The 15626-nt window shown below is 47.6% G+C and overlaps 1 protein-coding gene across 1 annotated transcript in view; it reads left to right on the plus strand.

Annotated features, from left to right (window-relative positions):
• The first annotated feature begins 496 nt into the window (after positions 1-496).
• Positions 497-15626, plus strand: part of CCNYL1 (cyclin Y like 1) — a 52857-nt gene continuing 37727 nt past the window's right edge. Inside the window, exon 1 of the mRNA XM_075934369.1 lies at positions 497-842. Coding sequence (XP_075790484.1) covers positions 641-842 — 202 coding nt within the window. The 5' untranslated portion in view covers positions 497-640. The remainder of the gene's footprint in view (positions 843-15626) is intronic.

Here is a 15626-nt window from a genome sequence, read left to right on the forward strand (position 1 = left end):
CCGGCCGGCGCCATTTTTAAATGCCGGCTGGTTCGAACCCCGTGCCCGCGGCTACACACGGCTACACGCGGCACGGAGTAGCTAGTGCGGATTAGGCTTCCTATCCGAACTAGCTGTACACTTGGTTCCACGAGGCCTTTGCAGGAAAGGAGGGGCAGGGTGCACGCTCTGGCAGGGCTCGCTGCAGCAAAGCCTGGAGCAGGCGGGGCTCGAAGGGCCGGGCCAGCCAGAATGCCTGGGTTAGCTGCACCTCCCGCAAGCCCACGGGCCTTTTGTGGGGGGGCAGGATTGGCCTCCGCCGCTGGCTGCTTGCAGCAGACCCGCCCCGCCCCCCAGCTCGGCAGAGCAGCTCGCGGCTGCCTCGCGCTTCCCGCTCTGCCCAGTGCGCGTGGGAGGGGCAAGGATGGAAGGGGAGGAGCAGGAACTTCCCGGGTCACGTGACACGGAGGCGCCCGGCTCCGTTCTCCCGCTCTGATTGGCTGCCTGGCATCATGTGACGGGAGGGCGTTTGTGCGGGGCTCCTGGGGAGGCGGCGGAGGCTCGCGAGCCGGCGCTGAGGTGGCTGCCGGGTGCGTGGCGGGATGCGGCTCGGCCCCCGCCTGGGAGCCGCGTAGCGGGGCCGGGGGCTCCGGCCGGGCCCATGGGGAACACCGTCACCTGCTGCGTGTCCCCGGACGCCAGCCCCAAGCTCAGCCGGGCCCGCGGGGGGGGCGGCGGGGCCGCGCCGGGGCCCGAGCGCCGGGCGGACGCGTATCAGGCCGCGGCGGAGGCGGACTCGGGGGACTCGGATCCTGGGGGCGGCCCCCACCTGCAGCACATCAGCGACCGGGAGTTCCCGGATGGTGAGCGGCGGCGCGGGGGGGCCGGCACGGGGGGGGGCGAGAGGGGCCGAGGCCGCACCTGGTGGGGCCCGGTGCCGCACAGCCGCGTGCTGCGCCGTCCCCTTCTCGGTGTCCGGCCGTGGGCACGTGGCCCCTGGGCTGGGGAGAGCCTGGATCCGCTTGGCGTTGGTGCTGTGAGGTGCTTCGGAGAGCTGCGCTAGGGCAGCCTCTTGGCTTTCTGTGGTATTCTCTCGGGTCCCTAGGCAGGCTTCTGTAGATCGTAATTTTTCTAAAAGGTCCATTTGGAGTTTCTAAATTATAATTCTTACAGATTCCTGGGCTTTCTTCATTTTCTAGAACGTTATATTTTTTTTGGTTTGAAGCCAGGGCTGTCAAGCGATTAAAAAAATTAATTGTGATTAGTTGTGCAATTAAATGTTTGTTAATATCGTGCTGTTAAACAATTGAGACTACTACCTATTTAAATATTTATGGGTGTTTCTATATATTCAAATATATTGACTTCAATTTCATCAGAGAATACAAAGTGTATAGTGCTCACTTTATATTTAATTACAAAACACTTACACTGTAAAAAAAAAAAACCCTTCAGTTCACCTCACTGAAAGAATTTGTACTACAATACATCAGCTGACCCAGCTGATGGCATTGCTCTTGTGGCATTTCAAAGGGACGGCGCTGCATGGAGCCCAGGGTTAGCTGGAGACTCCAGCTAACCCCAGGCTCTGCGTTGCGCTTCCCCTTTGAAATGCCATGGTGGTGTTTCAAAGGGGCAGTAGCTGATCCCAGGTTTTCCACAAAATGTCTGTAATTAATGCACATTAATTTTTTAATGTGTTAATTCTGCCCTGTGATAATCGCAGGGGTTAATGCATGTGAATTGACAGCCCTATTTGAAACTAGCCATGAAAAATTTTAGGTCAAAGGAACTTTTCTTAAGGAATTTAGGGAAGGAAGAGAAGTAAGGCTTAGAATGAAAAACTACTGGCAAGCTAAAGGGACATTACTGGCTTGCAATCTAGTCAGTGTCTTAAGAAAAGTGAAAAGAAATTGTAGGCTATACAGTTTAACCTGAAACCTACTTGTCAAACGTTATGGTTTCTCTAGATTTTTTTCCTCCCAGACTCTGTGTCCTATTGAAGCAGGAGGGGCCAACTAAAAAGAGAAAACAGTGAGACTGGCTATAGACTAACTCCATCACCTGATAATTAATCACTCTCTGAAGCCTTTAGAATCCTAGGGCTGGAAGAGACCTCAGGAAGTCATTGAGTTCAGCCCCTGAAACTGATTATGTTGGTGATCGGTGGTAATATCCATAAGTAAAACACTTTCAGGTGGAAGTGTGTTTTTTAGCATTGATGATAGTTCTTTAGTTTTGGAGTCATAATTCATAACTTACTTAACTTTTGTGTAATTGATAGTGGTTGCTGCATTCCCAGTCTCTGTTTAGTAAAAGGAGGAGGAGGGTTGGAGGGTAAAGGAATTATAAATTATGAAGATTATGTGTAATGTGACACCACCCTGGGAGACACAGACAATTTATAATCTAACTGCATGGGGAGCTAAATTACAGCAGTAGATTCATTGCACTGAAAGTCCATTTTCACATAGCTCTTGTTCTTATGTACTTCCCCATTGTCTCAAGGCTGCCAGATGTTTAACTGCAGTCTGAATAGCAAACTTGGGTGTGCTGGTGAATATAAGAATTATTCTGTAGAATTTTTTTATACTTGCAGCAGAACCTAGGAAGAACTGACGTGGGCCATGCTGTGGTAGGAATTGTGAAGAGATCACCTCATGTTTTACTGGTTCTGCTGCACATGTGAACTTCAGTTGCAGTTACACTCAACATTTCATGACTTGTCAGAAGTTAAGATGTTGAACTGATTTGTAGAACGTGTACAAGCTTTGCCATCCCATTTCATGATTATAACCAGGGCTCGCCGAACTGCGGCGATTCCCGCTCGCCAGCCGTGCTGTCCGGCGATCTGCGCATGTGCAGATCGCCCAAACCCGGCTCTTCCAGGTTGCAATCTACTTGCCACAGGCGAGTAGATTGCATTATTTGTCGAGCCCTGATACACAGTTTGAAAGAGACAGCATGTTTGCCATCTGGTGTGTAGGATGCCTGCAATAACAGTTAGCTTTGGTCTTCCTTTCTTGTTCCTGAATTTTTAGGGACACATTTTTGGCAGTTATTTAGAAACTGGTTGCAGAAGAGTATGAGGAAGCTGTCAGAATGGAACATTTAAACATCTATGGTTCTGCACACACAGAACCATATGGCAAAACTGTTTTTATAGAAATGAATCTAAATAGAACAGCCAATTTTCCAGGCTTCCTCTGGGACAGCTGTGTAATGCAGCAGTGGGAAAAGTTACATTCTGTGGTTAAGAAAAATTCTAATATCACAAGAAACTACAATGGAATCCATGAATTACTTCTTTTCTAAATATTTTTGGGTGGGAGGAGCTAAATTTTCTAATAAAGATTCTAGTAATCTGAGCAAAAAGCCTGAACTAAATATGGCCTGTTAATCTATAAAGAACTAACAAAACATGTACAGTAGATTTCTGATAATCCGGCACCTTTGGGATCCAGAGGGTGCTGGATTATCGGATATGCCAGAGTATCAGGAGGTACTCCGGCTGGGGGAGGGGTTGTGATGGGTCTGAGTTGGGGGGGGGGGGGAGGTCGGCAGGGAATGGTGCAGTGAGGGGCGAACCCTCTGCCGTTTTGCAGGGAGGCAGGGGAAGTCCCGTGTAGCCGCCAGCAACAGGCCAGCTGGAGCTGCAAGTGCTAGTAGCGGTCTTGGGGAAGCGGCGGGTCAGAGCAGCTGGATGCCACCAGGTTGGTCCTGCAGCGCCACCCCGACCTTGCCCCCTCGCCGCCGCTTACAGCCCCAGCTGGCCTGTAGCAGGCGGCTGTGTGGGGCTTTCCCCCGCCTCCCTGCAAAACGGTGGAGGGTTCGCTCCTTGCCGGCTGGCTGCAGTGTGGGTCCCAGCAGACCCGTCACAGGGGTATAATCCCCTTCCCTTTCCTGGCCCGTGAGCGTGTGTGAGGCTCACATGAGCTCCAAGTTTCCAGCTGGCTGGAGCACTTCCGGATTCCAGTTGGTGCTAGACTATCAGGAGAGCCGGACCACTTGATGCCGGACAATTGGAGTTTTACTGTAGATTGTGGTATGAGCTTTCGTGGGCACAGCCCACTTCTTCAGATGACGGAGGTGTTGAGTTTAGGATGTGCAGACCCAAAATAAATAGGGGAGATGGAGAAAGTGGGGGAGAGGAAAAGGAATGGGGTGGGAAACAAGGAGCAGAGGGTATGAAGATATCAAAGGGGAAAAACAAGGAGGCAGAACTGGTAATCTATAAGCTCCTGAAGATTGGATAGTTAAAAAGAAGCAGATAAGGATCAAAGGATAGCATTTAGATAGGAAGGGTACTAATGCAAGAATCTATACACAGAGCTATTGGCACCTTCATTGAATTTAGGTTGATAATGTCCCAGCCATCCGTTATCTCGATTAAGAAGAAAAAGACAAGACTATGCAGTACTTTAAAGTCTAACAAGCTGGTTTATTAGATGATGAGCTTTCGTGGGCCAGACCCACTTCCTCAGATGAAATTGTGGAAGAAAATTGGCATGACCATATATACCAAAGGGATACAATCAAAAAAATGAACACGCACAAAATTGACAAATCAGATTTTAGAACGGGGGGGGGGAGAGGGGGAGAGTGAGGAGGGGAGGTTAGTGTCTATGAGATGATAATATTAGGGGTGGTAATTGGGGAAGCAATCTTTGTAATGGGTAAGATAATTAGCATTTTTGTTAAGGCCCATTCATAAAGTGTCAAATTTAAGCATGAATGACAGTTCTGAGGCTTCCCTTTGTAGTCTGGTGTTAAAGTCTCTTTGAAGCAGGATGCATGTAGTGAGGTCATTGAGACAATGCCCAGTCTGGTTGAAATGGCAGGAAACTGTTTTTTCTTTGTGAAACTGTCCAATGTCTGTTCTGTGTGCATTGATTCTTCAGTGAAATGTCTGAGAAGTTGGTCCAATATACATAGCACACGGACATTGTTGGCACATCATGGCATAAATTATATTTCTGGATGAATAGGAATGTGTTCTTGATCTTGTAACTGACATGGTTAGGTCCAATGATGGTGTCAAAGGAGTAAATATGTGGACAAAGCTGGCAACGGGGTTTGTTGCAAGGGTAAGTTCCAGGGTTGGTATTAGTGTGATATGTGCTGTGGTTGTTGGTAAGAATCATCTTGAGGTTAGGTGGTTGTCTATAGGAGACTATGGGTCTGTCTCCCAGAGCCTCTTGGAGTGTAGTATCCTGTTCCAGTATAGGCTGTAGTTTATTGATAATGTGTTGGACAGGTTTAAGTTGGGGGCTATAGGAGATGACAAGTGGTGTTCTATTGTTGGTTTTCTTGGGTCTATCTTGAAGTAGATGGTTTCTGGGTATTCATCTGGCTCTTCCAATTTGTTTTTTTTTAAATTTCTCTGGGTGGATAATTGAGGTTTATAAATGCTTGGTAGAGATCCTGAAGTTTCTGGTCTCTGTCAGTGGGATTAGAGCAGATGCTGTTGTATCTAAGGGCTTGGCTATAGATGATGGATCATATGGTGTGTTCTGGATGGGAGCTGGAGGCATGTAGGTAACTGTATGAGTCAGTGGGTTTTCTGTAGAGAATAGTATCTAATTTACCATTGGTGATTTGTACTGTGGTGTCCAGGAAATGGATCTCTTGTGTAGAATGGTCCAGTCTGAAATTGATGGTGGGGTGTAGGTTGTTAAAGTCTCAGTGGAATGCATCCAGTGTTTCTTGGCTATGGGTCCAGATCATAAATATGTCATCCATGTAGCGTAAGTAGAGAAGGGATAAAAGGGGACGGGATCGGAGGAAACATTCTAAGTCAGCCATAAAGATGTTAGCATGCTGTGGGGCCATGCGGGTACTCATGACCAGAGCTCGCCGAGCTGTGGCAAACCCCGCTTGCCAGCTGCGCTGTCTGGCGATCTGTGCATGCACAGATCGCCCGAACCCGGATCTTCCGGGTTGTAATCTACTTGCCACGGGCGAGTAGATTACATAGATTGTCGAGCCCTGCCCATGACTGTGCCGCTGATCTGGAGGTATAAGTTGTCCCCAAATTGGAAATAATTGTGGGTGAGAACAAAGTTACATAGGTCTGCTACCAGACTGGCAGTGGTATCCTCTGGGATAGTGTTTCTAATTGCTTGTAATCCATCTTCATGTGGGATGTTGGTGTAGAGAGCGTCTACATCCATGGTAGCAAGGATGGTGTTATCAGGGAGGTTATCTATGTTTTGTAGTTTTTTCTCAGGAAGTCAGTAGAATATCGGCGATAGCTGGGAGTGTTGGTTGCGCAGGGTTTGTGAAGAGCGTCTACATAGCTGGATAATCCAGTAGTGAGTGTGCCGATACCTGAGATGATGGGATGTCCAGGGTGTCCAGGTTTATGGATTTTGGAAAGCAGATAGAACAATCGTGGTTGGGGTTCAGAATGCGTTTGTGTGGATTTGGTCCCAAGTAGAGGTAAGGAGTTCTTTAAGGAGACAGTGTAGTTTCTTTTGATATTCTGAAGTGGGATCAGGGGAGAGAGGTCTGTAAAATGTGGTGTTGGAGAGTTGTCTAGTTGTCTCCTGGTCATAGTCTGACTTATTCATAATGACCATACCACCCCCTTTGTCAGCTGGTTTGATTATAATGTCTGATTGTTTTAGAGACTCTGGATAGCATAGTGTTCAGCAAGGCTGAGATTATATGTTGCTTGTTGTCATTTGTGAATAATGTCAGTCTGTGCATTGTTGCGGAAGCATGGTATATAAAAATCCAAATTGTAATTCTGACCGTCAGGGGGAGCCCATATAGAATTAGTTTTCTTTTGGCATTGATAGGGGGGGATCTGGTTGGTCAGATTGATATTCATTGGTAGTTTGGAAATATTCTCGTAGGTGGAGACGGCGAAAGAAAGCCTCGGCTACATCTCTATTACTATTCGATTGAGAAGGTGATCAGTGGAGAACTAGATATCTCAATTGAGATAACCAATGGCTGGGACTTTTTCAACCTAACATTCAGTAAAGGTGCCAACAGCTCTTTGTGAAGATTAGTGATTCCCAAACCTTTTGGCATCATGCCCCCTTTTTTATTTTTGAGAAACCCTCATGCCCTGCTCCACCTCCCCCAAAATAGCAGCAAAACTTGTTGAGCCTCCCCCCCCCCCGCCCAAAAAGAACTGACTGGCGCCAAAAAACAAAAATAGCAGCAAAACTTGGGGGAGGATTGACCGGGGGGGGGGAGGGGCGGGGCCTGGGTCACCTCATGCCCCCCCCACCCCAGAATTACTTCATGGCCCCCAGAGGGGCACGTCCCCCAGTTTCAGAACCCACGGTGTAGATTCTTGTTAGTACCCTTCCTATCTAATTGCTATCCTTTAATCCTTATCTGCTTCTTTTTAACTATCAAATCTTCAGGTGCTTATAGATTACCAGTTTTGCCCACTTATTTTTCCCTTTTATATTTTCATACCCTCTGCTCCTTGTTTCTCGCCCCCTTCTTTTTTTTTCCTTCTCCCTCCTGCCCCCTTATTTATTTTGGGAATGCACATCCTAAATTCAACACTCCAGTCATCTGAAGAAGTGGGCTGTGCCCACAAAAGCTCATGATACCATCTCCATGTTTTGTCTATAAAGTGATATCAGACCATTTGTTGATTTTTTAGGTTTATCCTGCATAGACTAACTCTGCTACTCCCTGAAGCTTCTAAACTAAATATGTCTGCTCAGAAATAATGGCTATGTTTGTTTGAATCTCTCAACTTCAGTTTTGATCCAATCCTGAATAGCTATGGTAAGTTTAATGGAGAGTTCATCCCTATGTTGGCATTGGCCTTGGAGCAAGGAAGCATTTAATTTTCTGCGTTTGCAGACTTATGACAGAACTGTACAGTTGAAGGATAACCTAGCTAATTAATGAAGCAAGTTAGTTTTGTGGCTGTCAAAATTTTGACATGAAGTTGGACATCATTCTAGAATTTGTGAGAGGCACAAATTAGGCATATTATAGAGACTTTCAGAGGCATAGTTATTCACAAAACATTGCTCCTGATTCATTATGTTGTGTTCTGTAAGTTAGATCTTCTTACAGTAAATGTCTGTTCCTTATCTCTATTACTATTATAGTCTCGAATATATCTGGTTACTCTTTTTATAGGGCTGCAAACAAAATTACGATGACCTAGGTAAACTCAGAATAAGACAGTTGTGCAAATAGATGTATCGTGGGCCATCACTACAAGTGTATTTTTAAAGTTCTAAAATGAACAAGGAAATCTAAAATGTGACGGTAGTAGTTGTGATAACATCTTTGAGAGGTTCATTTCACACCATCAGAGCCTCTCAATATGCAAGGTTTTATGCGAATCCCTCTTTCATAATGCTTTTTTAAAGGTTCGGGTATCAGTGTAACTTAACGTTCTATAAAATGACAGACTTAGAATCATAGAACCATAGAGCTGGAAGAGACCTCAGAAGGTCATCAAGTCCAGCTCCCTGCTCTAGGCAGGACCAATCCCAATTAAATCAACCAAGCCAGGGCTTTGTCAAGCCGAGACTTAAACACCTCTAGGGATGGAGACTCCGCTACTTCCCTAGGGAACCCATTCCAGTACTTCACTACCCTCCTAGGGAAATAGTTTTTCCTAATATCCAACCTGGACCTCTCCCACCACAACTTGAGACCATTGCTCCTTGTTCTGCCATCTGTCACTACCGAGAACAGCCTCTCTCCATCCTCTTTGGAACCTCCCTTCAGGAAGTTGAAGGCTGCTATCAAATCCCCCCTCACTCTTCTCTTCTGCAGACTAAACAGACCCAACTCCCTCAGCCTCTCCTCATAAGTCATATGCTCCAACCCCCTAATCATTTTGGTTGCCATCCGCTGGACCCTCTCCAATGCATCCACATCCTTTTTGTAGTAGGGGGCCCAGAACTGGACACAATACTCCAGATGTGGCCTCACTAGAGCCGAATAAAGGTGAATAATGACATCTCTGGATCTGCTGGCAATGCTCCTCTTAATGCAACCTAATATGCCATTAGCCTTCTTGGCTACAAGGGCACATTGTTGACTCATATCCAGCTTCTCATCCACTGTAACGTCCAGGTCCTTTTCTGAATAACTACTACTTAACTGGTTGGTCCCCAGCTTGTAACTATGCTTGGGATTCTTCCGTCCCAAGTGCAGGACTGTGCACTTGTCCTTGTTGAACCTCATCAGATTTCTTGTGGCCCAATCCTCCAATTTGTCTAAGTCACTCTGGACCCCATCTCTGCCCTCAAGCGTATCTACCTCTCCCCCAGCTTAGTGTCATCTGCAAACTTGCTGAGGGTGCAATCCATCCCCTCATCCAGGTCATTAATAAAGATATTGAACAAAACCGGTCCTAGAACTGAACCTTGGGGCACTCGGCTAGAAACTGACCGCCATCCTGACAGCGAGCCGTTGATCACTACCCGCTGGGCCCGGCCTCCTAGCCATCTTTCTACCCATCTTACCGTCCATTTATCCAATCCATATTCCCTTAACTTGCTGGCAAGAATATTGTGGGAGACCGTATCAAAAGCCGTGCTAAAGTCAAGGTATATAACATCCACTGATTTCCCCATATCCACAGAGCCAGTTACCTCATCCTAGAAGCTAATCAGATTGGTCAGGCACGACTTGCCCTTTGTGAATCCATGCTGACTATTCCTAATCAATTTCCTCTCCTCCAAGTGCCTCAAAATGGATTCCTTAAGGATCCCTTCCATGATTTTTCCAGGAACCGAGGTAAGACTAACCGGCCTATAGTTCCCTGGATCGTCCTTTTTCCTTTTTTTGAAGATGGGCACTACATTTGCCTTTTTCCAATCATCGGGGATTTCTCCCCATCTCCACGACTTTTCAAAGATAATAGCCAAAGGCTCCTCAATGCCATTTGCCAACTCCCTCAGTACCCTCGGATGCATTAAGTCCGGACCCATGGATTTGTGTACGTTTAGCTTTTCTAAATAGTTCCTAACCTGTTCTTTACCCGCCATGGGTTGTCCATCTTCATCCCATCTTGCGTCACTTAGCGCACAAGTCCAGTAGCCAACCTTGTCCGTGAATACAGAGGCAAAGAAAGCATTGAGTACTTCAGCTTTCCGCACATCATCTGTCACTAGGTTACCTCCTTCATCCATTAGGGGCCACACACCCTCTCTGATCACCTTCTTCTTGTTAACATGCCTGTAGAAACCTTTCTTGTTATCTTTCACATCCTTAGCCAGTCGCAATTCCATCTGCGCTTTCGCCTTCCTGATAACCTCCCAGCACTCTCGAGCTATACAGGCAGTCCCCGGGTTAAGTACAAGATAGGGACTGTAGGTTTGTTCTTAAGTTGAATCTGTATGTAAGTTGGAACTGATCAGTTTCAACAGCGGCTGAATCTGGACGCCAGTTCTGACTTACATACAGATTCAACTTAAGAACCCCAGGCATCCCCAAGTCAGCTGCTGCTGAAACTGATCAGCGGCTGATTCCAGGAAGCCCGGGGCAGGGGCTTCCTGTAGTCAGTCACTGGTCAGTTTCAGCAGCGGCTGACTTGGGGATGCCTGGGGCAGAGCAGCTGGGGTGCTCTGCCCCAGGCGTCCTGATTCAGCCGCTGCTGAAACTGACCAGCAGTGGCTGAATCAGGACGCCTTGGGCAGAGCAGCTGGGGTGCTGCTGGGTTGGTCCAGTAGCGCCCAGAGCGGCGCTACGGGACCAACTGTCAGTGCCCCAGCTGCTGTACCACAGGCGTCCGGAGCAAAGCCGCGGAGCACGGGGGCAGCGGGACAGCCCAGATGTGTCTGGGCTGTCCGCTGCCCGCGTATTCCGCCGCTTTGCTTCCTCTCCCTGGTCTGCTGGAGGCCAGGGAGACGGGCCCCGTTCGTAACTGCGGATCCGACATAAGTCGGATCCGCGTAACTCGGGGACTGCCTGTACATTTAAACCCCTCCCTGGTCATTTGTCCAAGTTTCCACTTTTTGTAAGCTTCCTTTTTGTGCTTAAGTTCACCAAGGATTTCCCCTGTAAGCCAATCTCGTCTCCTACCATGTTTGCCTCTCTTGCTACATGTCGGGATGCTTTTTTTCTGTGCCTTCAATGAGGCTTCTTTAAAATACTGCCAGCTGTCCAGGGCTCCTTTCCCCTTCATTTTAGCATCTCAGGGGATTCTGCCCATCAGATCTCTGAGGGAGTCAAAATCTGCTTTTATGAAGTCCAAGGTGTGTATTTTACTACTCTTTTCTTCCTTTGGTCAGGATCCTGAAATCTACCATCTCATGATCACTGCTTCCCAGGCTGTCACCCACCTCCACTTCCTCTATTAGTTCCTTGAACTGTAATTGTATGTTGTTGATACTGGAAAGGTTTTGGGGACAGGGATGATGTGGTTGAGGAAGCTTTCTGTTTTACTAGTAATGGTGTGATTGGAACTTACTAACTGGTTTGCCTTTCTCTAATCATTAAGGGGTGGAAATAGTCATCTCAGCCTTTTTATCAGTTATTCAGGGTTTTTTGAGAACATTTACTCTCAATGATTGTGCAACAGGCAACTAGTGTCTGAAAATGACTAGAGCGACCTCTCACTCAGTTCCTGCCATGAACAGACTTTTCCCTGTTTTGGGTGAGTGGGAACGGTAAAGCAGGGATTATGCTTTAAGCCCACACTTTAAGGGTACCTCTACACAACAGGGCAAAAGTCGAATTAAGATAGGCAAGTTCAACTATGTAAGTTTTGTAGCTGAAGTCAAAATAGTGCTAAAAGCTGAATTAAGTTGTCTACACAGCAGGAAATTGAAGGAAGAACACTCTTCCTTCAATTTCCCTTACTCCTTGTGAAATGAGGGCTGAAGGCAGGAGTCTGAGTAAGAAGTCCTCCATTTCAACATTACTTTGAAATAATGTCTTGCTGTGTAGATGCGCATTTTGTTATTTCGAAATAACGTCAGTTATTCTGAAATAACGCTGCTGTGTAGACGTACCCTACCACACTTGCTTTTATTTTGCTGAAATTGAAAGTTTGTGGCAGCAGAAATTTGACTGCTACAAGCTCAGACTTAGAGCTGTTAACCTGATTGGAGTGTGATGGTGGGGTGTTCCTCAATTTACTGGCATGGTATCTTAACAGCATCTTTTAAGCTGTTTTTAATTGAAGGATAAGTCAAGATTTGGTAAGAAGAAGACAGTGCTCAAAGTATGCTGTATAGATCCAAACAATTTAGGATCTATTTTTGTAGCAGAAGAAACAACTTAACTCCAATTGTAATTTCAGCTACCTATTCAGTGAATTTGTACAGCTGAATAAATCCCTAATTCATTTGTTGTCACTAATTGGTCTTTCACAGATTCAAGATTGAATCACAGTAAGTCAGTTTACGTGATTAGTATCTATTAAAAGCTATACTGATGACACTTGCTACAGATCATTAGACTTCAATATGAACTAGGGATGGGGAATGAGTAACTGGTTACCCAGTAAGCAGTGTTCCCTGTAAGATGGTTGCTTGTGCACCTGCTCAGGAGAGATTTAAGTGCTGCCCATCTGAGGAGCAGAGAATCCACATGTAGTTTTTTTGTTTCTATAGTGGGCACTTTTGCACATCCCTTGATGCACATAAAGTTTATTCCACACATGGATGGAAAAAAAGAGGGAACATTGCTGGTAAGCATTGCCATTACCGGGTACCATGTAATCAGTATCCGGGAGCAGCTCTTGTCTCCTCTTCCCCCCCCTCCCCCCCCCCCCCCCCCGCTGCAGCTGATTTAACTGATTAACCAGGATTTTACATCCCTAGTATGAATAACAGAGATGTTTAAAAAATGGTTAATTGTGTAACTGCATAACCACTGAAAATCTCAGTAGTTATGTTTGCTACCAGGGAGTCCTCTGCACTGTGGGAACTGCAGTACAAGCTTTATATTGCAGAGCCTAAGGGATGGCTGCTGGGTTCTGGTGCGCATCGGCTCTTGCCTGCCGCCCTGCTTCCAGAGAGCCAGTTGCTGCCCCATCCTTTGTGAGCTGATACAGAGCCAGCTGCATTGGGTGGCATCTTGTTGGCCAGGAGCCTGCATATAACAGTTATGGTAACCAATAAGCTAATGCTTGTTGGTTAACTGTTTAAACAGGTATACTGTTACATCCCTAATGAACACACATTACTTTCAGTAATTTAAAAAGATACTGTATTGCAGATTGACAGATCAGGACTGTAAGCCATCATCCTAGGGACAGTATGGTCCATTGTGCCAGCAATAGGGATGTTAGATATCGTGCAATTAAATAATCGTGTAACCACATCAAATTTTAGTGGTTATGTGACTATTTGATAGTCCCTGGGGGTGGATTAGGGAGCCAGTGTGCTCCAGCCCTACTCCTGGGGAGCCCTCTTCTATCCCACACTGCTGCCTCTTTATCAGAGGCAGCAGCGTGGGGGTTGGACCAGCGGATCTGGTTCTTGTGGGGAGCAGATGGGCACTGCCTCTGTATCAGAGACAATAAGGGGGGAAGGAATGCGTATAGTCAACAGGATTAACCAATAAGTCTAGGCTTATCTGTAAATCATGTAGTCATCTACACGTTGACATCCCTAACCAGCAAGGATCGTTAATAGCACTACAGTGCCTTCCCCTCCCCCCACCCAAGCCCCTTCTCCTTCCACTCCTCTCCCCCCACCTCCCGCGCAAGCCCTCTGCTGCCTCCTCCTCGCCTCTGCCCAAGCCCATTCCCTACCTTTTGCCTTCCACATTGCGGGGCCGGAGGCCGCCGGAGCCAGCGTGGCCCCGCCACGTGCCTCCGAAGACTTTTAAAATCCCGGGCCGTGATGTCGCGTCATGCCCGGGCATCCTTCCCGCCTACGTGCAACGCCGCACATGGGAAGCAGCAGGCAGTGAGGAGGAGCCGTGCACGGCGGGGACGCTCTGGGGGTGGGGTGGGAAGACGTGCGGGGGGGCGGTGCAGCACGGCACGGGGGGCCCACGCCCACGCCAGGCAGAGCTGGGGGAGAGACCCAGCTCCACATATAGGTGGAGCAGGGCTCCCGGCTCTGTAACTCGCCAGCTTATCCAGGTTCTGGGGTGCGGGGCCCGAATCGGCCTAAGGCCGTCCCTGCCGGTAGCCACCAGGCATGCTGAGGCCCGGTATTTTTTTCCCCACAACCTGGTAGCAGGCCGCGGCCCATAGTTTCGGAAACGCTGTATTGCAGCATAAGCTTTCGTGGGCAAAGACCCCTTTGTCAGATGCATGTAGTGGAAATATACTACATGCATCTGATAAAATGGGTCTTTGCCCACGAAAGCTTATGCTCCAATACATCTGTTAGTCTCTAAGGTACTACAGGACTCCTTGTCGCTCTTGCAAGTCCAGACTAACATGGCTATCCCTCTAATATTAATTTTCTGTTTGCCATACTAAAATGTCCTTTCATTTCACCCAGATTTTGATATTTCTTCCCTCTCCCAGATACATAGTGTTAATGTCCCTTTTGCCTTCTACAAATGTGTTAATTGGTCTTATTTTCTCACTTGGAATTCTTGTCCCCTTTTACATTCCAGCTGTTTGCCTACCCAAAATGCTACTTGTTCCTGTAAACAGAGCTTCAGGTGATGAGGCTTGTTAAATTTCTCTCAATCCCTGGAAAGCCTGATTAGTGCATGTGATGGAATAGGCATGTATTTTGTTTTACGTTTCCCCAGCAGGGGCTAAGATAAGTTAACTATAGGTTGCACCTCCCAAAACTGGTGCACTGTGATGTTCCGGGATCGGAGCACCCTGGTAGCCTAGTGGCAGGAGGGCAATTCAGGAGCAGAGCTGGGTGAAGCCCTTGGTGTAGCCCCCAACAGCCTTTCCCACGGGGATTGGGTCTGGGGCAGCCCGTGACAGCATGGGGTTGGGGCTAGAGCCCTGGGTAGCCTGTAGAAGCAGATCCAGATCCCCCAGGTCTGTGTGTCACTTTGAGCACTTTGCAGCAGGGGACCTTCCCTGGTCCAGCAAATTCCCTGGTTCGGGACCAGTCAGGTCCTTAGGGTGCTGGACCAAGCAGGTCCAATCTGTAGGATTTGTTGGTTTTGCAGAGGTATTTTTTTAATGTTGAGAATAGGATTGGACTTTCAAAGGAGAATGAATTGATAGCTTGCAAGTTCTTATGCAAGTCTTGGTTTAAAACGGGTGGGCAATAATTTTTGAGTGGGGGGGGGCCACTTCAGAAATTTTTGACATGGTCATGGGCCACTCCAGAAGGGGCAGAGCCTTTAAATAGCAGGAGTTGAAAGGGCTCACGCCTCCCCTGTGACTCCTAGGCATCTCATTAGCCAGAGACCGGAGCTGTAAGCCCTTTCAATTCCTGCTATTTAAGGGACTCGCTGCTCCTAGTCTCGCTGCTAGAATGTTGCCTGGGAGCCGGGGACATGTGAGCCCTTTCAGCTGCTTCTGTTTAAAGGGCTCACACCCCTGTGGTGTTGCTTGTTTGTCCATCGTGTTCGAAGAGGACCTTGACATCTAACGAGTTGTGGGCTGTCCACGGTGTGTCCGCAGATGGCTGGTAAGGCCAATGCGGGCACGAAATGTTCTGCCACATGTCGGGCAGACATGTGTAGGCACCACTGTTGCAACGTTTGCAACTCTGGCTTTACGGAGTGCTCGCTTCTCTTGTGCTATGGTTGTCCTTCTGGCTTCA

The sequence above is a fragment of the Pelodiscus sinensis genome, chromosome 7 (assembly GCF_049634645.1).
Source record: "Pelodiscus sinensis isolate JC-2024 chromosome 7, ASM4963464v1, whole genome shotgun sequence".
NCBI lineage: Eukaryota > Metazoa > Chordata > Testudines > Trionychidae > Pelodiscus > Pelodiscus sinensis.